This window comes from Anolis carolinensis, chromosome 3, assembly GCF_035594765.1.
Source record: "Anolis carolinensis isolate JA03-04 chromosome 3, rAnoCar3.1.pri, whole genome shotgun sequence".
Classification (NCBI taxonomy): domain Eukaryota; kingdom Metazoa; phylum Chordata; class Lepidosauria; order Squamata; family Dactyloidae; genus Anolis; species Anolis carolinensis.
The window spans coordinates 41,067,591-41,092,230 of NC_085843.1; the positions used below are offsets into that span (position 1 = coordinate 41,067,591).

Sequence of the window (24,640 nt, forward strand, 5' to 3'; positions counted from 1 at the left end):
CATCTATGGCGGGCACCCTCAAAGGTTGTGAGGTCTGTTGAACACTAGGCAAGTGGTGTTTATGTATCTGTGGAATAATGTTAAAGGTGGGGGAAAGAACTCTTGTCTGCCTGATGCAAGTGTGAATGTTGCAATTGATCACCTTGATTAGCATTTAATGACCTTGCAGCTTCAAAGCCTGGCTGCTTCTTGCCTGGGGGAATCCTTTGTTGGGGGGTGTTAACTGGCCCTGATTGTTTCCTGATTGTCTAGAATTCCCCTGTTTTCTGAGTGTTGTATATTAGCATAAAACTATGAAATCCTTTTTGGAAAAGTATGACCTTGTTAGAAATCGTAACCTTTTGGAAAACCAGTATCTCCAAAGCCATTTGGAAGCGTGACCCTTTCTTGGAGATTAACTGGTATTCACACTATTTGGAATAATCATAACCTTTTTTGTAAAGTTTGATCTTCCTGAGAAGAGTTAAAAACTCGCTTGAGTCCATCTTCTCCTTAGTGGTTAATATCCACTAATGTCAGGACCCAGGCTGCAGAACACCAATAACCATGCGCAGAGGCCAGACTCTATCTAATATCTTTATTAAAGAAATATATAAAAACAATAAAAACAAGTGAAGAATATAGTTCAGAAGCAGACCTTTCAGATGAGGTCAAATATAGTCCAGAAATGTATTGTCCAATATAAGATATTAGAGTTCAAAGTTTTAATCCACTTGACCGAAACACACACTTTGCCAAGCAATAGTGTGGGGAAATAACAGAGTCTTTATAGTCCAATGAAGCTTGACAACAAGGCTGGAATTAAACTTGATTCTTGACTTGATCCAAGACTTGAAACGAGGCAAACATGAAGCATGAAACAAAGTCCGTGGCAAAACGTGAAACAAGGCAAGGCTTGAAACTTGATCCGGGAAGCAAGGAACTGGGATTACGAAGTCCACACACGATCTCTCTCCTCAAGCTGATCAATTGACTCCGCAAAGTTCCCCTTGCGACAAACACCTATATTGGGTCTCGTTTTCCCGCCAACAGAACACTTTCCCTAGAGAACGAGAAGCGAAACCCAACTCTGTCCAGATGCATGACTCCTTAGAATTTCCCAAGGGAAGCAGACCTAATCAGCTAGTTGTTTGGCAGCGATTCTCAGGCTCCGGCGATTAGCCTCTCTGACTCCTCTATCTCTAGTATAATTGTCCCTCCGGGAAAACGGGGGGGAGTTCTGCCCAAGGCCTGTTTGGCTGAATTCTTGAGGGTAAACATCCTCCAGGTGGAGAGGCTCCGGCTCTGGCTGAACCGGCGAAAATCCCATGTTTTCCTCTTCGTCTGCCACAATAGTACTAGGAACAGGACTACAAGGCCCATGAGTCATCACAACTAAGGCAATTTAGGTTTCTCAGTTGTCAGACTGATATTCCTGGTTATTTCTTTGAATTGTTAGGAACAAAAATATGCCAATGCATAAAATATTTAGCAGATCTTCAGAAGTTGTATTTCAATTGCAAAAAATATATCTACTCTCCCATAAAATATATTATTTTCAAAACATGCTCTCAAGAGACCAAAAATAAGTAGTCTTCGTTAAAGTTAACATAGTAGATGTTACTTACAAACTGCATGTATTAGAATACAGGTACACTGTTTATTGGTTTCATGTTAACTAACATGTCAATTTAATATATTACTGAACATTGACAATATAAACTGACTACTCACTGCAGCATATTGTACTATACTCGACTATACTCAACTTCATACATCAACTTATGCAAACAGACTCTGACACCAACTGACTTCTGATTCATACAGATTCTAAAATGGAGTCTCACTCTGACCATTCTCAGATCTGGGTCACATGGTCTGTAGTCCCTCCCACAACTTCAACCAACATAGAGTTAAGGTAAAACTGCATACCAATATATACATACACTATAGTAAGCAATCTCAATTATATACATAACAAATAACTGGTACAGGAGGCTTGTTTTGTTGTTTATTCGTTCTTTCGCTCTTTATGACCTCATGGATCAGCCCATGCCAGAGCTCCCTATTGGCTGCTGCCACCCCCAACTTCTTCAAGGTCAAGCCAGTCCCTTCAAGGAAACCATCCATCCATCTTGCCCTTGGTCAACCCCTCTTCCCTTTTCCTTCCATTTTCTCCAAGCTTTATTTCTTCTCATGATGTGGCCAAAGTACTTCATCTTTGCCTCTAATATCCTTCCCTCCAGTGAGCAGCCGGGCAGTATTTCCTGGAGGATGGACTGGCTGGATCTTCTTGCGGTCCAAGGCACTCTCAGAATTTTCCTCCAGCACCAAAGTTCAAAAGCATCTATCTTCCTTCGTTCAGCCTTCCTTATGGTCCAGCTCTCGCAACCATAGGTTACTATGGGGAATACCATTGTTTTAACTATGCAGACCTTTGTTGCCAGTGTGTTGTCTCTACTCTTCACTATTTAATCAAGGTTGGTCATTACTCTCCGCCCAAGAAGTAAACGTCTTCCAATTTCCTGGCTGCAGTCTGCGTCTGCAGTAATCTTTGCGCCTAGAAATATAAAGGCTTGTAGAAGGTGCTATTTCCAACAATCCTAAAATCAAAGATTCCTAAAAGCCATCTGGGTGCCATCATATATTTATATCAATATTTATATCAATATTGTCGACACCAAGATCTCCTCCTTTGGATCTAAGAGATCTCCCAGGGAGGTAGCGGGGCACATGCTGTCTCAGGTAGCCTAAAGTGAAGCAGTGTAAGGTCTTAAAGGTCAGAACCAGCACCTTGAATTGGGCCCAGAAACTGATAAACAGCCAGTGAAGCTATTTCAGCAGCAGAGTAGTGTGATCCCCTACGTCCGCTCCTGTTAACAGCCGGCTGCCGTTCTCTGAACTAATTGGAGCTTCCGAACCATCTTCCAGGGCTGCCCCATGTAGAGTGTGTTACAGTAGTCCAATAGGGATGTCACCGAAGCATGTACCACAGCTGCTAGGCCAGATTTATCCAGTTGTAGCTGTACAATATATTTCACCTTTGATGGACTACAACTCACTTTTTCCATAATAGGATGGAAAATACTGCATTAAATGCTATGCTATTGTCACAGACAGAACGCCACCAGATAAGATTCAACACAGTTTATTAAAGATACAGAACCAAAAAATGCTCGTAAAAAACAAAGGGCTAGGCAAACACTCGCCTTCAATATGAAAAGTCACTCAAAAACGGTTCAAAAGATAAACCGGATTAAACAGGAGTTTAATCCGGGTTAAACCAAAAATGCTTATTTCAGCCTGGCACTTTTAACAAACAAAAGCTGGTAAACAAAGATTCAATAAAACATAAATACTGGCAGCAGATTCCTCTCTGCTACTCAGCAGCTGTGGTTGAGTAACTAAGTTGTTACTCCTCCGTGCAGCGGGCGAACTCCAGGTCCAAACACATCAATCAGGGTTGCAGCAGTCAGCGGGGTCCCAATCCGGTCCGAGGTCGATAGCCAGGTGCAGGCGTCTAAGGTTCCACGAATTCCACCGATAGCCACAGAAAGGATAGTCCAAGGTCGTAGTCAGTCAGTCAGTCCAGCGTCAATCCAGAGTAGGTAAACAATGTCCGTCAAGAAGACGACGGAGGTCCAAGCTAATAAGATTAAACACAGGTTGCACAACAAAAGCCCACACAGTTCCTCTCGCCGTCTATGCCCAGTGTCCTTGGTAACTTACGTATTCAGCAAACGAAACACACCCGTCTTCAGGAAATTCCCAACAAGAGCCCAAGCGTTCGTCCAGATTACCTTGCCCAACGCAATTAGCCCTGGATTCAAGACCCCATTTTATGCCAGTTACAACTCCTCATCACTATCAGCTGTTACCCTAATTCCAGGTGCCTCATCATCATCATCCTTATCAGAGCTGAAACATCTTTGACTACGCCCCACAGCATCCCCAGCTGTGGATCCCGCCCCATCCCTCCAACTCGTCCACGGGTCCGATCCTGCAACCCGCCAGTCGCTTCCCATGCTATCATTTCCAGGAACACCCAAATCCTCCCTTACACGAGTCCATTCCATGTCATCCTCCTCTGAGCTAACCACCTCTTCCTCCATTCTCTCGGTAAAACCCTCAAAGGAGTCTTCGTCAGATGGTTCTGCAAATAAGTCCCGCAGCCGTTTCCTCTCTCGCTCCTCGAGTCTGACTCTCGAGGAGTCTTACGACCACATCTCCCAGTATTGGAGCCATAAGGCTCAACCATAACAGCTATCCTCACAGAAGAGCAAGAATGGGCAATGCGTCCTCTCAATCACAGACTACAAGCCTCATCATCCAGCACTACTCATTATACTTAATGTTCAGCTGTTCTTGGAGAGCTGACCTGTTAACTGGGGAAAAACAGGTTGCAGTTTTAAATATAATTGATCGTAAAATAAGCTAGGAGCCATCTAACATGCCATCAGAAGAATTTATGAAAGGAATGTATATATTGGACTATTGGATTATGACCTGCTAGAATCATATTGGTTAGCAGAGTTTCAGTGGTGTTCCTTTAGTTTATTGGGTAATGAAAGATCACTGGGCACATAAATATTTTGTTTCTATTTGACACTCTCTGCAGACAAGGATTCAAGTTGACTTCTTTAAAATAATGTGTTTTACTCATAACTTCATGTATTTAAATATACTGGTACATTTCTTGACAGGTGAAACTTTAAAAGGTTTCAGTTTGTATCTTTAACTTATAGTCTTTAACAGTCCCTTCAAAACTATATCGCTCTGTACAGCTCTCTTTCATAACAGTCTACTTCCAAGGGACTCAAGCCTCAACTGTCTTCTAATTCCTGACACTGACTTCTGTACTCAAACAGACTCAAGCCTCAACTGTCATTCCTCAACTGTCATCCTTTTAAACTGCATTCTAAACAGTAACTGAACCACTCACATGGTCTGCAACTCCTCCCACTTCTTCAAGTACACAGAGCTAAGAAAATTGAAAACCAAAGAAGACATATACTTCGGGAAATAAATTGACACATTATAAAACAGATAAAACATTAAATAAAGGAGGCTTGAGAAGGTTGCCATCTCCAACAGTATATTTTCTCAACTGACATAATATATATAAGCATGCAAAAGCAGTATATCAACTACAATGTAGACCCCACCCCCTTGGTCCATCTCAAACACAAAAGGAAGTTCTGACATTTTGTTCCATTTGTAACCCATTCGACATTATCCTACCATCCACTGATTAAGCCACTGATTAAGTGGCTGATGCCCGATGAGAGGCTCCCTCCTGGGCACACAGAAGATTGGGCGACATGGAAGGCGCTGAACAGACTGCGCTCTGGCACCACAAGATGCAAAGCCAACCTTTAAAAATGGGGATACAAAGTGGAGTCCACGACATGCGAGTGTGGAGAAGAGCAAATCACAGACCACCTACTACAACGTAGCCTGAGCCCTGCCACATGTACTATGGAGGACCTTCTTACAGCAACACCAAAGGCACTCCAAGTGGCCAGCTACTGGTCAAAGGACATTTAGTATAATGCCAAGTTGTTGTTTTTTTAACTTTGTGTTTTCAAATACATCACAAATTGTCCCCTCAGTTCGCTTCTGACACGATAAATAAATACCATCCACTTACTTTTTCCTCTTTCCCTCCCACCTGGAAAGGAGGAAAAGGTAGAATTGCATCTAAACATTAGGGGCCCTTCCAGACAGGCCCCATAACCCAGGATCTGATCCCAGGTTTTCTTCATTAAACTGGATTATATGTGTCCCCACTGCCAGATAATCTGGGATAAACAGAAAACCTGGGATCAGATCCTGGGATATGGAGCCTGTCTGGAAGGGCCCCAGGAAGCACTCTCTGAACGTGGTTAAGTCTCCTTCTGGGTGGGGTGGGGGGAGGGGTCTTTAAGTAGCAGCTGGATGGACATCTGTCAGGGATGCTTTGATTGTGTATTCCTGCATAACAGGATGAGTTGGACCAGATCTTTATGATTCTAGATATTGTGTACAATATCTTTCAAATGATGTGACTGAAGCAACGTGTCAGGGGTCTCTGAGTAAACATGCTTAGTATCAAACTACTATCTCAAAAAAAGTGCAACTTACCTGGCAGGTAATACCTGCCTAAATTACAACCATAATTCTCAAGCCAACCTTGAGACATCACTATAGCCAGGACTGAAAAACAGGAATTAAATGTTTACTACGCATGAAAAAACATGTTTTGAAGATTCTGAAAAGGCTGAGATTCCACAGAAAAGTACCGTAAGTGCTTTTAATGTAGAGAAGTGAAATGTCAACATAGGATTGCAGGTAAAATGCTTGAATGTTTAAGAAGATTAGGTTCATATTAGAGTCACTCATAAACGCAGGTCCTCTTAAAGTGAGAAAAAAGCACATAGTTCATCAATTGAGAATTCTTTGAACACACAAATGCTCCTCAGTGTAGAGCCAGGGAACAAGGGTCTATATTTCACCACAGCGAAGAGCCCTCTCTTATTACAAACAGGTGAAAGGAAGCAGCAGCTCTTTGCTGTTCCTTTTTTAACCGCTGCTTTGTAAGATGAGAAGCTGCACACGGTGTTTGTTTATGCCAATTATTTGCCAAGGGTTTGAGCTGACTTGAAGCATCAGAGATATGTATCACCAGCACTAGCAACACAAGCGTTATTTAGGATGTTGGTAGGGACATGTTCAACTATCCAGTGCTATGAGCCACTTCCAAACATCAGTTCTGTTTGTAATTGTAATCCTGGAGCGCTAAGACTGTTCCGTCTGTTTTAAAATAAGACTATCTGTTTTGCACATACAGGTATATTATTATAGTGGTTAAACAGAAATGACAAGTATATAGTAATCCATGGAATAAACAAAGAAAAGAACAATTCCACAGTGAAGGCCACATATGGAACATTCTCTGAAGACTGCTTAAACTTGCAGATTGAGTTATGCTATTCCATTGTCTTCTCAAACTTTCATATTTGATCACTGTCAAGCTGGCTTCGACTTACAGCAACCATATGTGGATGTGCATTTTTGCTATAAAATGCAATTTTCCAAAATCTGTACCAAAGTGATTTGATAATTTTGATCTGTTCTACTCCTAGCCAATAATGTGCTACCACCTATATATATTTGATTTGTTTTTTTTTTTCTTTCTTTGTCAGGAGCGACTTGAGAAACTGCAAGTCGCTTCTGGTGTGAGAGAATTGACCGTCTGCAAGGACGTTGTCCAGGGGACGCCCAGATGTTTTGATGTTTTACCATCCTTGTGGGAGGCTTCTCTCATGTCCCTACATGGGGAGCTGGAGCTGACAGAGGGAGCTTACCCCCTCTCCCTGGATTCGAACTGTCGGTCAACAGTCCTGCTGGCACAAACCCATTGTACCACTGGATTTGGTACCTGTTGGAAAGAAACTCTACATATATAATGAGAGATTTTCAAAACACCTTGATATCAACTCAAGTTCTGTAAATTCAGGGCTATGGCTTCAATGGAATCTATCCACCCTTCAACTGTCTCCAGATTTAAAACAAAGGGTTTAAAAAATTCAAATAATTAATCTGCAATAAACCAACTTTGCCTTCTGGCACCTTTACTGACTCCTCCCTTGAAATCATTCACATAAACATTGGAAACTCATTGGTTTCCCAAATACTCTGTAAAAGCAGCTCCATGCTTTTTAAACACAATTGTCAGTGTGTTTAGATGACAAAAAGCCTAAAGGATATTAGATTTATAAAAAAAACATGACAATGTATTAATTTATCCTTCATTTTATTAGGTGTTCCGATGACTATTTACATTTGTGTTTCAGGGAAATACGTAGTTTGTCATTAACAACAATTACAATACATTTTCATCTACATCAGATATGGCCAATACTTGTTCAGTACTGTATATTTGTACAGACCATTAATAGTACTCCTCTGTGTTTTTAAAAGGCCTGGTTTAAGTACACAGTTTTGGTCCAACAGCTAAAGCCAGTTTTCGATACCAACAGTGACAAAGGCACTTTAGATTAAAGGCAAGTGAAAAACAAACCCCTCCAAACCGAACATTCAGCAAATATACTGGATAGTCACAACTACTATTTGAGTTCACACTCTTATTTGTGCCATATTGTTTGTTCTATGTTTCTGGAAAATCCACTTTAGAAAGCTTGGTTTCCAGGGTCTGACAACAATTTTTTAACCTAAAGAAGAAAAAGGCAGCTCCCACAATGGTAATTACAAAGTAGTCAGGATCTGTGCTTAAAAATAAATATAGCCCAACCAAAGAGTAAAAGATTGACTTGAAGTGCATAATCTGTGAAACATATTTTTACAAAGAAGTCTCTCTGGACCTCAGTATGATATAAATCAAGTAAATACAATGATTGCCTTTTGAATATGGGCTTCAACATTCCTGAGAAACCAGGAGAACTGGAATGACAGTAGACAGAAGGAAATGGTGTTATGGTGACTGTGAAGCAGAGAGAGAGAAGGAAAACAGACATATAAGGAAAACAGACATGAAGCTATTTAAAGCATTGGTACAGAACTTAACTTCTGAAGAGCTGTCACATGAATTTAGAAGACATGTGGAGAACTTGTGGGTGTAACAACCTTTACAATCTCTTCTGCATCTTTTATAATGTTTCTTCAACTCTGTCCGAGATGAATTTACATTTATCACATTACCAGACACTCCGTGTTCTTTATCATTCACACCAAGAATTCACATTTTAGAAAAACAGTCACACAAAAAAAAGATCTGGAGGATTAATGGGCTAAGAAAACCCATTTGATAGAAATGTTTTTGGTTTTTTTGGTAATGTAAGAGGGAGATTCGTAAAAAGTGCAAATGGCTGCTGAAGAGAAACATAAGAAAAATAAACAGTTTCATTGTCTATAGCTTCATCCATGTATCTTCCTTCCCCTTAGTTTGGTGAAATCAGTTTTCAGGCTTCCTGATCCTAGTCTTGTTTAGGTGATCAAAGCTGCTTTGGAGCATATAAAGGGAATTCTTCAACTGCAGAGGGGGAAAAAATCATGTATCAATTAGGCAGTGAATTGCACAATTCAGGTTTGAGGGGACCATCAACATGGTTTCTCCTCCAAATGCCCTCTCATTTGACTGATTGATTACACTGAGTTATATCCAATCTTTCTCCTACTGTGGGACCCAAGATTTATAACAAGCAAAAAACAATAAAGCTAAAGCATGAAAATACAAACAAGTTGAAACAGAAACAAGTTGTCATAACAAAGCACCAATATTTAGGAAGTGTAAAGCCCTTTAAAAGCATAACTACAGATAAAAATACAACACATATACCCAAATTAAAAAAGACTATAGTAGTCTCCAAGCCCCTAAAAGGCTGTGCTTCAGCTTCCCCCAGTTTATGTCCACTGAAGAGGTGTGCCTGTTTATTGAGTAACAGACTGAATGGCTGCGGCAGCACTTCTTCGGTCATTACCAGGCAGCTGGCACAATAATTTCCCATGATGCCACGACCAATCATTTTTAACAGGATCACTTTCAATCTCTTTTTCACTACAGCACAAACATGCATAGAATATTGGATTGAGACTTAGGCAGACTTAGAGCACACTTAGTAATAACACCCAACTTTTGCCCCATTGATTCCTGAACATGGTTATTTCTGGAGACAATGAATACAACACATTCTATAATAACAAAAATCTTAGACACAATGCTTTTTTAAGACCCAGAACATTCTTCTTCTTTTTACCTAATGAGCATAATTCCAAACCTGCTCAGTGTTTGCACCATCATAGAATCATAGAATTGGAAGAGGCCTTGTGGGCCATCCAGTCCAACCCCCTGCCAAGAAGCAGGAAAATCACATTCAAAGCACCCCCGACAGATAGCCATCCAGCCTCTGCTTAAAAGCCTCCACCACACTCTGGGGCAAGGAGTTCCACTGCTGAACAGCTCTCAGAGTTAGGAAGTTCTTCCTAATGTTCAGATGGAATCTCCTTTCCTGTAGTTTGAAGCCATTGTTCCGCATCCTAGTCTCTAGGGCAGCAGAAAACAAGCCTGCTCCCACCTCTTTATGACTTTCCCTAACATATTTATACATGGCCAATTGGCCATCATGTCTCCTCTCAGCCTTCTCTTCTGCAGGCTAAACATGCCCAGCTCTTTCAGTCACTCTTCATAGGGCTTGTTCTCCAGACCCTTAATCATTTCAGTCACCCTCTTCTGGACATATTCCAGCTTGTCAACATCTCCCTTCAATTGTGGTGCCCAGATGTATTCCAGGTGTGGTCTGACCAAGGCAGAATAGAGAGGTAGCATGACTTCCTTGGATCTAGACACTATATTCCTATTTATGCAGGCCCAAATCCCATTGGGTTTTTTTTTTGCCACTGCATCGCATTGCTGGCTCATGTTTAACTTGTTGTCCATGAGGGCTCCAAGATCTTTTTCACACATACTCCTGTTGAGCTCTAAATTACTTGAGATCTAAATACAGATGGCCAATGCATATAAATACAATGCATTATTTTAAAGAAAAGCTGTTCAAACCAATTTTTTAAAAGTATAACAGAACATGCTTTATTTTTCTGTGTACAGGGACTAAGGTGAAATAGAGTAAGAACACATACCTGCTCAAACAACGTTATAGAGTCCCTCAATACTCTTTTCACATGCTGGACTTGGTCTGACTTGCGATGAGAGTTTTTTTCTCTTGCAGCCACATTAAGGAGTACACTAGGAAAAGAATGAAAAGATTTAGAAAGCATAAACAATGCAGACTTAGCTGTATTTGACACTATTTCCACATCAGATCTTAGATAACACTATGTAATACAATGTTTGCTGTTGATTTGAAATGTCATTTCCTAATTGGTTGTCACAAAAATATGGGAAAAGTTTATTAAACTGCAATTTTTTTTGGTTTTAAAGGACATCCTGCAGCACATTTTGCTATAGTTTTTCAATGTATATCTGAGTCCCAACCAATTCAACATAGTTTGTGGCAGCCACAACAACGGTTTCCAGAGTATAACAACTACTTTCAAAGTAAGTATCACACAATTAAACAGGGACACTTTCAAATCAGTAACATAAAATATTTCAAATTTTGTTACATAATGTAGTGGAAAGGATGTTACGAACAAGTTCCTATGAAAGGCCAGCAGAGTGGATAGCAATGTACAGGCACTCACCAAGTTTGTTCTAAAGTTGAATTTGTATGTATATCGGAACAGGCACATTTTTTAAAGTATAACTGCAGCCAAAAATATGTATTTTTTTTAACTTTGGATAACGTAGGAAAAGGTCAACATCCCTGTGGCATTTGTTCTGCTGTCTGTGCCCCTGTTCAAAGGATTTCCCCTCACTTTCTTTTCCTGTGAAAATTTGATTTTGCAAAAAAATGACTTGTTGTGGAAACAAGGACTGGCGATAAAGCTTCAGTTGAGACACCTTTCCCCATGATAACTCAGAGAGAATTTCCCTTCCGAGAGGTTGTGTTCTCTCACTTCCTGATGTCTCACTCCCCGTTCTTAACTATGAGTCATTTGTAAATCAGGTGTTCATAACATAGGGACTGCCTGTACTTAATATAGGATTGTGGGCCACAAGAAAGAAAAAATGGTGTCCAGACCAGTAACAGCCCAAGCAGTATCACATTTAGCTGGTAACTTTCTAGCAGTCCAATCAATGGCCATCTAGTTCAGGGTGGAAGGAGTGTGATGTTAGGTTCTCCCATTATTTAGCCAACAAATTGGTGATATGGTCTTTTTTCCAGGTAAACAAAGTGGTAATGATGTGGCAGTTTTAGGCTACATTTATTATGGTGAGTAGGAGCAACAGATATCATGAGAGACAGTTGTCTAATGTATATGTATATAAAATGTACCATAGGAAGGCAAAGGAAATCTCTAGATTTAGAAATGAAAGAAGTGTGAGTTAAGCCTCTTAGTAACTGCTACTGGATTACTGAATCAAGAAGAATGCATATTTTCAGATGTTACCTCAAGAGCAGGAGACAGGGAGGAGGGGGAGAAACTATATACAAGTCCTAGACTGAAATGTACATCGCCCATTCTGTTGCCAGGTGATGGACATTTATTTATGGCATTTATATTCCACCCCTCCCACCACAAAGGGGACTCAGGGAGGATAACAGAATATATATATGGCAAACATTCAATGCTATTAGACATATAGGACAGACAACTGATAGTGGTATATGTCGGCATTTTTCCAACTTCGGCGTCCTGGAGGTTGTGCTCGATGCCAGTCATGGGGAGGGAGGGGGGTGCTCTCGCTCCATCCGCTATGACGACGAGCTTTTGATCACAAACTTTTCCTTCTGCTCTTTGATCTCCAGCATTTCTGGTATTCCCTTTTATGGTGCTGTAAAATACCTCCCTGCTTAAGCGGTGTCTAATTTCTCTACTTAGATCACAGCTGTTTCAAACTGCTTAGGTAGACAGTGAGCTGGGCTGAAGGTTGGGTGCTCACCCTGGCCCAGGCCTCGAACTGCCAACCTTTTGGTCGGTAGAGATCTATTGCTGCTGGTGATTAGACAGTTGTGCTAAAGCCCAACCCACCATAAGAACCAGTTTCACCATAAGGTACTGATACCTCCTTGCATAAACTTGGGAAATTTTATTAGCATAATATCCCAATAGGATCCTAGTTAATGAGAGGAAATGCACCTTCAGGAGATAGAGCCTCAAAAAAACAGGGAGTCCAAAACTAAAAGTGAATCTTGTATTTGGCTTTCTTTTTAACTGGGAAAAAAGAACTACTCACTTTGCTGATCCCTTTTCTTGAACATGAACACGGTAAAATGACTGAGCTGCATATTCAATCTTAGACAATTTCAGGAATAATGTCACATTCAGCAGAACCAGCAAGAGCAAACTGTAAAGGAAAAAAGAAATCAGGCTATATTGTTATTGTTCTTTTTCTTGCCTGTAGCATCTTGTTAACGGCAAGCTATAGTAATTTAAAAGATCACAGGCCTTCCTCAGAATCTAAATTCATTTGTTTCATCCTTGAGATTTCTTGCATGTTCTGACTATCATTATGAAACTGTATTCATTGCTTGAAAAGGATGAACAATAGTATCATTTGAATAAAGGCTGAGGAAAGGTCCATTCTACAACTTCAGCCTCCACTGGCACAAATAGTACTGGTGTAAATTATGCTTTTTCCCAGTATGAACTGACATTCCTTTTTGAATGTATATCATTTTGATTGTTTATTAAATTGTTAATGTTAAAAATTAAATAAAGATACAAGAAGTGTTAGGCAGTACTTACAATATGCTCATTACCACTATAATGGTGATGGTCTTATTTGTAGCATCCCTTTTTGGTCCTGTTTGACAAGAGAGGAAACTGTAAGTCTACAGTAGCCAACTTCCTAAATCAAACTAACATTGCTGTAAGAGAGTAGTCTCCTTTTCAGCGTTGAAAGTACTCTGGATCTTTTCTCAACTAAAAAGTTATTACAAGTGTATGCGTTTAACATGTTAATTTGATGCAAGGCACAGATGTGGTTTTCATAACAAGAACTTGGCACCTGTTCGTGTGCTATACATTGCTCAAGGCTACACAAACCTTGGCTTTCACCACTACAATGTATTGTGTAATATTTTAACATAAGCATTTGTTGCATTAATCTTGTCTCTCTGTGATTACATCTGCTGCATATGGATGGAGTCCACTATATCTTCACATACTCCCACAGCCCATTCCACGATTTTTTGCTGAAAACTTCAGCGCATGTCCAGAAGAGGTTTTCTGAAAACGTCTTTTTTTTAGCACAGTGTTCCTGTGCAATTTTTGCCAAAACCAATCTCACATCTCTTGACAGTGTAGTTCTGATATCACACAAGTTCACCATTAATGAACAGAGGTGAAAAGACAGGAATACAGAACTACTCAGCCATCCTAAAGAGCACTGCAGAATATATCCTGATGTGTTTTGACAGCATACAAATAGTGTATTTTTAAAAGAGGAAAGGTATGTGACCACAAATGACAATGGCATCTCTGTTCAAATTTCACAGAGGAAAACAAAGAAAAGTTGAAGCACCACTAGAAAATATTTTCAAATGAAATACTATGCCATGGTTTAGGGTGAAGCAAAGTTAACACTGCAGAGCTTCAAGTTTACCCATTCAATTGCCCACTGACGATATCTTCTGATTGCTTGTCTGTAGCAAACTGCTATGCTGTTTTCCCCCCAAATAGGTAAGCTATGGCTTGAATTTGCTTACAAAATAGGATCACAAAGTACACTTCACGTTAGAGTGGAAAACAGCCACAGCATTTCTATCTGTACCACTTATCTCACCGCGATCCTAATAACAAAGTGAGACATACAGGATTGTTCTTACATACTGATACTATCAATGAATGCTCTCTTTTACCTGTCCACGTAAGTGCTTTCTTCTTGATCTCATTATATCTAGATTTCATTACATGGTAACTTAATAAAACCATTTTTGTTCTTCTCCAAAGGAAAAAAACAACAACAAACAACTATGTATTGCTTTCATGGCTGGAATCACTGGGCTGCTGTGAGTTTTTCGGGCTATATGTCCATGTTCTACCAGCATTCTCTCCTAAACATGGAGAGAATGCTGCTGGAACATTGCCATACAGCCCAAAAAACTCACAGCAGCCCAATGAACAACTGTTGTTTTGGCATGACAATTTTGCACACATTTCTTACTGCCAACAGAGGTCTAGAACCTAATGAAACACTTTCCCCTCAAAATGAAATGCTGTTTATTATATGCCTTGTGTACATTACGTGATCTTCTAAAACCTTTTCTATTATTCATATTGCCAACCCTGACTGAAGATTATGCATCATGGTTGCAGTAAAAATGAAGACATTCCTCCACACTTGTGAACAGTGATTAAGATCTAAAAAACAACTTAAAATTACTAAAGAAATTGCAAGGTTTAACCAATGTGTGCCATATGCAGAAAACTTTGTAATTATTTCCGTTGAATGACTCTACATTACTTGCTCAAACTCATTTAAGTTGCATCACTTAGTTCGTCTTTCTCAATACTCTACACTGTGACATATGTTCTGGTAAATAGACAATAATCTTCTTAACTAGAACATAACCATATGCAAATCGTAATCAATCTGATATGACTAATATAATCAAAGGGCAATTGTGGGCTTTATCACAGAAGTTAAAGGGCACGTACATGGATTTAAGGAATGGTTACTTAATTAGCAAAAACCAATAAGGACAGACACAAGTATACTTATATAAGTAGAAAAAAATCATCCACTGAGAAATTTATGCAAACTCCAGAAGTCAGATTCTTTGTGCTTTGCAAACTCCAGAAGCAAAGACATTAGTGTAATCCCATCTAATATGACATCTTTTTTGCCCAGCTTTCCAACTGCTATATTGCAAATCAGAAGTGTTTCCTGGTGGAAAACCACATTTTGTGGACAGAAAGTATTTGTGCAATTGTCCTATCTTTCCCCTTATAATGGATTGGATTTGTGAGGACAGAAGTGCAACAGATAGATTTGGAAGAGAGGTTTACAAGAATAATATGAGGATATGAGTGGAAGATGATGCTTTAGCACACTGTATTTTAACATTTGGGTACTTCAACTACAGAGAAGAAAGGGGGTGGCTGCCTAAATGATCTCTGCCGCAGTTCTGTGTCATCCTCAGAAGAAATAGCTTTAAATACCATCTAGGCCAGAAGATGTTTAACTTTGTTCCCTTCAGGCTTGGCTCTGTCACCTTCTGCAGTCCTTCAAAAAAAGGGGTCATTCTGCTGCTGCTTTTCAGACCATCATCAAAAAAGATGTCTTTGCATTTTTAACTGGTTCTTTAATTTGTGTTTCTGGTTTTAGCTTTTATCAATCTGTGGTATTTTCATCTATTTTTCCCTGCTTCAATCTATAGCGGTGGTTCTCAACTTGTGGGTTTCCTGATGTTTTGGCCTTCAATTCACAAAAATCCTAACAGCTGGTAAACTGGTTGGGGTTTCTGGGAGCTATAGGCCAAAACACCTAGGGACCCACTGGTTGAGAACCACTGATTGATAGGAAGAGGTGGATAGAGAATAAATAAAATTCCCAAACTCCCCATCAAGTCGACCTGGTGGACCTAGAGATTCTTAAATAATGTTTATATTTGTTTTTTTGTTTTTTACTTTCATGGAGATCCTGCATCCCTAACTCCTGTGAAGGTGGAAGGCCTATTTGTACTTTTAATTTTCTTTAAAAAATCCTTATATAATCTTTTAACATTTATAAGATATTATCTTTTCACTGTTTTTTAACTAGTAAATGTTAATTAGTTTGATACTGATGCGTTACTCATCAAACTGTTCATTTTTATCCTGTTAAGGATAGGAGTGTACTGTTGTTTTGGAGTGACCTTCTTCCTTAAGGAAAAGTGTTATAAAAATGAAAGTGCCTGGCTGATAGGGAACATGTTTCTTTATAGAGAAAAACAGTACTTTGCTTCTAGATATTTTACATACCAGTCACCACTCTTTGTTTATGACTGGTACGCAAAAGGGTGCACAGCTTACGTTTAACTTTTGATACCCCAATTCTGCCTTGTTTGAAGGGGAAAAGACTCTACATAAAGGCACTAATGTGTAGAGGTACCATGTGATCTGTGGATCTTCCTCAATCAGCTTTCCTTTGGTTTGGATAATGTCAGATGCTGGATGAAATCAACAGCCTATCTATTTTCTCCCAAGGCCAGAAGCAAGCCCACAAAAGTAGGAAATGCATGCAATGCCATTATTCTGCTCATGTTCTTCAGCAAATTATATCAAAGGCTGTACTCAGTGGTCCTGCTTGTTGTATTCACCTGCATCACCATGAGAAGAAGGCACAACCACTTCCCCAGAAGAATAATGTGCAGAGCGTTTAGGAACGATCTCTCCCATGTTCCGCTGTAAAGTCCACCTACGCCGCCTCAAAACACCTAGCTTTGCCGGGTCTTCTGTTGGTTTGTTGAGTGTATATTCCTCAATCAGCAATTCAGATTCTGTCGGGGGGAAAAAAGAAAAGAAAAGAAGCATAACCCTAATTTTATATCAATTCTCGTTTTTCTATGTGTGAATTCAGAATGCATGTGTGTTCCATGCAGGCAGTTCCTACTGCATTTACAAGCTTACCTATGACTAGAGAACAAACAGTAATGTGATAAATACACATTACTATTTAAAAAATCAAGACATGAAACCAAAAATATACAATTTGCTCTATTAAATTGTAGCTATCCTATGATACTTATATAGTGCTTCAAGCGTTAACAGAGTAATAAGCCAGGGGAGAAAGGAGCACAATAAGCATTACACTGACACAACACACATGTTGGTGATTTAAATGATAGGCCTGTTTGACCAGCTGATTCCAAAAATATCACCAGTTTACCCCTATCCATTCTAGGTTTTGAGATACAGAACATATGCCATCTACCAGTCACCATCTGCTCGCCCACAGATAATCGTGATAACCATATCTAAGAAACTAAAGCTGATGCAATCTATCCAATAGAATCTTCTGAATCTGCACCCCAAGTAGCCCAAAGATCAGGCCTAAAAACCAAGAGTTAGAGTTAGAGAACTATGTTACTTATCTTTCTCATATGCCAAAATTTACATGTTACATTGTTATGCTGCTATTATCTCACTTTAACTGCTATGGCTTCATCCTGTGGGATTCTAGGGTTTGTAGTCTAATGGGGTTTTAGTGCAATAAAGTGCTTACTATCCTACTTCCTGATGATCACAAAGAGATGATTAACAGTGGAATAAAAGCATTTTAATGAAGTGCTCTAGAAACACGTAAAAGACAATTGAAAGGTTTTGCTACATTTTCATTCTTCATTTTCAGTGTTATGAGTGACACTTTCCCACCTTGCCTACTAAAAAGCATACACATCGGCCTGTGGATCAGTAAAAGGGTAAAACACAAATGTAATATTAACTTTTAATATATATACAAGCAATCCCCCTTTAAACTGTTTTACAAAGTGAGGCAAATCTCATAGAACGTTTCCATCATTTATGAGGAATGCAATGACTCATTTCTCTGTGGGTAACTAGTTGGAGTAATCAAAGATTGCAGCTATGAAATTTGAATCTGTCCGGAAAGGAAGAGAAATGGCACTTACCAAGTTGCTTAAAATTTCCCTGTATCCCACTCCATGTATTTTTCTCTATTATACTCTTGACAAGGCCCCATGGTTGTTTCTTATATTTCACATCCGAAGAAATCCTGCAAAAAAAAGAAGAAAAAAAAAAGAATCACGAACCTGGCAACCGATTGTAAGAGCAGCCACATTAAGATGACAGGCCTGCCTTCTCACTCACTTTGAGAGCCATTTTCTAGTCATTTTCATTCAAAGCAACACACTGCGTACATGAAGCAAAAACATGGTCGCTACATGAGACCTGGTACATTCATGCTGACAGGCGAAGGAGGAAATGGGCAAAAATACTTGTCGTTAATAGCTCTGGGTTGTAATGGTACTTTATGATGGTTGTGCACACCCACTGACTTTGGAAGGCTGTTATAGATCACATAGTCAATTGCAGGTAGGGAAAGATTTCTCCTGAAAAGGCTAATGGAAAAGCCTCGCTTATGTTTGAACCTGAGGGTGGAAGGGAAGCGGGGACTAAAGCCAAGGATTTAGGAAATGCTTGTTTCTATCCATATATCCTTTTCAAACCCAGAGCATGAACCAAAAGGGCATTTTCCGGCTCTATTCTTATGGTCAAAAGGATATTTGTGCACATGAACCTCTTTACTATACTAAGGGCGGTTCTGTTTTACTGCCTGCAATCTCCCTAATATAATAAAGTGAAATGGCTCACCGGAGTCTGCACTTCTGACTGGATACAGGGGTGATACAGTAACTATACACAGTGTAGAAGTAATCATGATAAGGCACGTCATGCGTCGTCACCTCCGCATCTATCCGATACGATTGATCTTTGTGGCTTCGTTTAAGAAGGACCTATGAGAAGACAGAACAAATACTTGTCTTCTCTCTGATGCTCAATACATTTTGTAGAAAAAAAAATTAAAGTAATATTAGGATACAGTTGCCTTATCAGAGGAGAGGCAACAGAGGAATGAGTGGCTTTGTGGGCAGTACAGGGCCTCCCCAGTCCACTTTTGAGGGCCTCAAGGGCCCAAATATGTCTCAAAAGGTTTGAGAAAAGTATTTAGAAACTTTTAAAAACTCAAAATGCTATTCTATGGTCTTGAGAGGGCAAAGGGAGCAATGTTATGTTTTGTTGCCTGACCATGTTATTTTAAACTCAAATAATAACCAGGAAGTGAATCAAAGTTAATCCGATGCCCTGTTTTGTAAAGACCACTTCTTAGTCTAAAACTGCAATAGGAGGGAGTATGGTGAAATCAGGACTGTAGCCAAGGGGGGGGGATTAGGGGTTAACCACCCCCCCCACCAAACTTTTTCAGGATTAAAAAAAACCTGGTTTACTCAAAGGAATCCCCTGGACAGGAAGCAGCCAGGTTTTGAAGCTGCAAGGCCATTCAGTGCTAATCAAGGTGGCCAATTGCAACATTTACACTTGCCTCAAGCAGACAAGAGTTCTTTCTCCCACCTTGGAGATTCCACAGATATATAAACCCCACTTGTCTAGTTTCCAACAACCTCTGAGGATGCCTGGCATAGATGTGGGTGAAACGTCAGTAGAGATTGCCTCTGGAACATGGCCATGCAGCCTGGAAAACTCACAGCAACCCAATGATTCCGGCCATGAAAGCCTTTGACAACAGGACACAGCATTGTGAGAAACAAAAAGAACAATCAGGGTGTGTGGCCACTGGATCTTGGGTGGTGGCTCACACCTGCCATAGAATCCTGTACCTGCTTTTCTGTTGCAGCTGTGGACTTTCCAAGAAGTGGACTGTTAAAAACAATAGTATAAGTCACGGTCCTTAGTTGATTGCCTCCACTTTCACTGTTCCAGGGAGTTGATACAAAATCTAGAAACAAAGCATGTCTATCATTTCAAGCCATTTACACAGTTATCAAGTGGGTTGACTAAACCAGTGCTCCTCCAGGTGTTTTGGACTTCAGTTCCCAGAAATCCCAGCCACCTTACCAGCTATTAGGAATTGTGGGAGCTGAAATCCAAAACATCTGGAGGAGCCCAGTTTGAGAAACCCTGGACTAAACAAAGCTCCTCAGCAACTAGAAGTCATGTGGACTTGACTTCTTGACATACCATCCCAACATATGGGCATTGCTGATAGACAACAATGATCTTTAAGTCACTGGTCTCAATATGTGTCCACCTGGAAGTGGAATTATATGGAATACTAGCTGGGGACAGCTGCCCAAATGATGGTCTATGGTAAGTTCTCCTACCCTATGTGCTTTGCTGATACCATATTGAACATATTGCTGCTTGTCAACATTGTTGACCATTCAGCTTACTCAAAGCCTTTGACCTTGAGTAGGCTCAATGGGCCCATATTAAGCTGGCACTTTGGGAATTGCAGCAGTTAGTTTTATTTACTGTTGTTTTAAAATTGTATTATTTTGATTTTATGCTACGTATATGTGTTGATGGGGGTTGTTATAATTTTATGTGATTTGTTTTATACCTCTGTACCGTTTTTACCTGTTGTATGTTATATATGTACCCTGGAGTGCCTTGTAAGCCATGCCAAGTCCCTTCGGGGAGATGGTGGTGGGATATAAATGAAGATGATGAAGATGAAGAAGATGATGACTATTATTATTTATTATGTTTTACTACACATTGCAAAAGATGAAAATATGACGTGGTGTATTATTTTTAGTGACAGACAAGGAATGCACGCCAGTTGATTGAAATGCACAAGGAAAAATTGCATAATTACTCCTGGAAAGGACTATGAGGTTTAATATCTACACTGGAAATAGCTTTAAAAGAAAGCATAGATACTTGCAATTTCCTTAGAAAATGGTCATGAAATGGGTTTTTAACCCTAGAAAATCACAATTCAGATTGTGCATAAAAGAACGCAGAGGTTAGCAAAGGTTTGAGGGTGTTTTGCCTAGACTTGCAGAACTCTCAATTCCAGATAAATATGTTTTCCTGCTCAGCAAAAATATTAACATCCACGTGCAACCACGTAAAGTTGGTAATTTCTGATTTTTAGGGTGGGGAGTTGTCTTTGGTGAGCCTTACACATAATCATGGTTTTTGCTATCCACGGTTAAGAGCCCACACACCAGCTGACTTAAAGAAGCAACTCTTTGGCTGGGATTGTTTATACATTTTCATTGCCTCTTTTGTTCAGCATGAGTGTGGATGGTACAAGAGGCTCGGAAGGTGGGAGAGGAAAGCCATCCCTTTCGTTTTGTTCTGACTGCCCCGGAGACCTGAATTCAGAACTCAGAGATCCATTCCCAGAACCCTACATGGTGTAACCACTCTTTGAGACAAAAGAATAGCCTTAACGGTGGCTTTACAATTGTAAGCATTTAGAACAAATAGTGTTTTTTAAAATCATGTCAGAAGCGACTTGAGAACATACTGCAAGTTGCTTCTGGTGTGAGATAATTGGCCGTCTACAGAGACGTTGCCCAGGGAATGCCCGGATATGTTAACTGGGGGGCATCTCTCATGTCCCTGCAAGCTAGAGCTGACAGACGGGAGCTCACCCCCTCTCACAGATTCAAACCAGCAACCTTCAGGTCAGCAACCCAAACTTTAGGTCAGCAGTTCAGCCTGGTGTATCTGCCACAATTTAGTGATAGGCTTGAGTTCAAACAGTAGTTGTATAACATAACTGAATTTCTGTTTCAAAAGCTAAAGGATGTATGAGTTACACAGATCTGCAAATATCTGGTACTAGTGAGAAACAAACCTGGTCAGCATAGTTAACTGTAAAAGGTAAAGGTTTCCCCCGACGTTAAGTCCAGTCATGTCTGACTCTGGGGGTTGGTGCTCATCTCCATTTCTAAGCCGAAGAGCCAGCATTGTCCGTAGACACCTCCAAGGTCATGTGGCCGGCATGACTGCATGGAGTGCCGTTACCTTCCCGCCGGAGCGGTACCTATTGATCTACTCACATTTGCATGTTTTCGAACTGCTAGGTTGGCAGGAGCTGAGGCTAACAGCGGACGCTCATTCCGCTTCTGGGATTTGAGCCTGGCACCTTTTGGTCCGCAAGTTCAGCAGCTCAGTACTTTAACATACTTCGCCACCGGGGCTCCAGTTAACTGTAGCTTTCAGCTATGTCCAATTCATGTTATGTGTATTGTGCCAGGCAATGATAACACTTGCTAGTGCACAGCCTCATGAGGGCGCTCGTGTGCCATTTACCTCTTCTTTCTGCTTCTCAGGGAGAATTATACTATATTCCAAGAACTTCCTCCACATTTCTTATAGTTATCCATCCACTCTGCCTTAAGACAACATCCTTTACTCTGCCAGTCCCTCAAATACTATATTAAAACTAAACTTGCTATTTCATCACCATACCAACAAGTTTAGAATTTCTATGACTATTCATACAACCTTCCCATAAAAGACCTTTCCTAGGGATTAGGTCACTCCAACAATCTAATGAATAGACTAAGTCTACTAACGCTTATGCTACAATTTCTTTCTCAGTCTCAAAGATGTTACATAATCCCTTTGCATTCTGATATTCCAGACAAACATAGTTATGCATCTGTATTCTACCCAAATATGAACTACAAGTCAAGCTGAATCATGATTTCATATTCTGGACTGTTTGGGAAGCTATAATTCTTTGGTTTTGATATAATTCAAAGCTATGACTACCCAGATTTTTGCCTTACATGCACAAAAATAAAAATAAAAACTAAGTGGTTGGCTTGTTACATTCAGTTTTGAATATCTATGAAATAAAATAAAATCATGGTCGTTTGTTATGAAGCCAACCTTTGTCTCATAGTTCATTTTGCAAGAAATTGACCAGAGGGCTATCCATTGGTGGTTTGCAGTACAAAATAATATTTTACCTGTTATATTTCTGGTGCTGAGATACCTCTGCATGAAAAGGGAATTGGTGAAAAGCATTTCAAACAGCCTTTCTGCACCAATGTGAAAAACTCTATTAATGAAGAGTCTTCCATGGAGATCATTCTCAAGTATGCTTTCTTCAACTGTATAAGGAAAGAATAAAATGAAAGGATTAAGAAAAAGAGTAAAACATAGATCATACAATAAATCACCCCAAAAAGCAAATAGGAGCTACAGTCCAGCAACACAAGAAGAACCACAAGTTGCCCAATTTTGACTGATTCATGCTTTCCAAATCAGATCCTTTGGCTATTTTGGAACACAACAACAACAATAACAACAACGATAATAATAATTATAATAATATACTTTATTTATATTCCGCTCTATCTCCCCTGAGGGGACTCGGGGCGAATTACAAAACACACATACGGCAAGCATTCAATGCCGTTATGCAATTAACAAGGACAGACAATACACAGATAGAGGTAAAGGCATTTCCCATCTTATTTCCGGCATCTTGGAGGCTGTGCTCAACTCCGGCCACTGGGTGTGTGTGTGTATGTGTGCTGTCACTCCATCTTCCATGCCTAGGCGCTTTGTCGTCCTTAGACATCTTCCCAATCAATTTCTTTAAGGGTACCTTTATTACCTCCCCACTAAAAGCGGTACCTATTTATTCGCATTTCTGCTTTCAATCTGCTAGGTGCGCAAGGAGCTGGGGCTAACGGTGGGTGCTCACCTTGACCCAGGCTCGAACTGCCGACTTTTCGATTGGCAGGATTTTTCTGCGGCTACCGGTTTAGCCTGCTATTCTAAGTCCCGCCCCTTGCCCACTGTGCCAAGCCCAGCCCTTCTTTCATTCACTCATTATTGGCTCTGCGAATTCAGGAGTTGAAAACAAAAGTATCTGAAGAACCAAGGTTTTCAGACTTTGGTTCTACAAGCTACTGTATGTAAAAAAATAGACTGGCCATCCAGGCTCGAATTCATTATAGCCAAGGGCAATGTTAGATTTATCCAATATAGAAACACCTTAAATTAACTCCTGTGCTTTCAAATTTATCATGTCTTATATGTATACATACATACATATGCATGTGCATAATGATATTAGTGGTGTTGCCTTCAGTGAGATCAAAATTTCCATTTCTCAAAGTATTTTTCAAAATATAAGAAAAAATTATGTGATGGCTATTGTGTGCTTTCAGATCATTTCTGATTTATTGTGACCCTAATGGTCATGGGATTTTCTTGCCATGATTTGTTCATAGAGGGTTTCCCTTTGATAACCTCTGAAGTTGAGAGAGTACAATTTGCCCAAGGTCATCCAGTGGATTTCCATGGCTGTGTGGGTATTTGAACCCTGGTCTCCAGACTCATACTTCAACTCTCAAACCATGACAGCACTGAAAAATTGGGAACACTGAACATATGTATTTTGGTGAGAAAAAAAAAGAAATTAGGATTTTTTAGTATCTTTGATCCTGTCTATATCAGCAACATACACTTTTGCTTGTCTTGTTTTGGGTACTTGAATGTAAAGCTATTTTTTCCCTCCCTGTTAAATAAGACATTTAGGCATTTTTGAACATTTGAGAAAAATCTTCACAATTTTTTGTACAAAGAATTTATTTTG

At 39.9% G+C, this 24,640-nt stretch overlaps 1 protein-coding gene across 3 annotated transcripts in view; it reads right to left on the reverse strand.

Moving 5' to 3' along the window:
- Positions 1-7,757: 7,757 nt before the first annotated feature.
- gramd1c (GRAM domain containing 1C) overlaps positions 7,758-24,640 on the reverse strand; it is an 81,666-nt gene continuing 64,783 nt past the window's right edge. For all 3 annotated transcript variants that reach the window (XM_008107876.3, XM_062974761.1, XM_062974762.1), the window contains 9 exons: positions 23,001-23,144; positions 19,884-20,002; positions 18,859-19,001; positions 18,156-18,259; positions 16,845-17,024; positions 13,288-13,345; positions 12,776-12,886; positions 10,615-10,720; positions 7,758-9,010 (listed from right to left, as the gene is read on the reverse strand). In XM_008107876.3, coding sequence (XP_008106083.3) covers positions 8,933-9,010; positions 10,615-10,720; positions 12,776-12,886; positions 13,288-13,345; positions 16,845-17,024; positions 18,156-18,259; positions 18,859-19,001; positions 19,884-20,002; positions 23,001-23,144 — 1,043 coding nt within the window. In that variant the 3' untranslated portion in view covers positions 7,758-8,932. The remainder of the gene's footprint in view (positions 9,011-10,614; positions 10,721-12,775; positions 12,887-13,287; positions 13,346-16,844; positions 17,025-18,155; positions 18,260-18,858; positions 19,002-19,883; positions 20,003-23,000; positions 23,145-24,640) is intronic.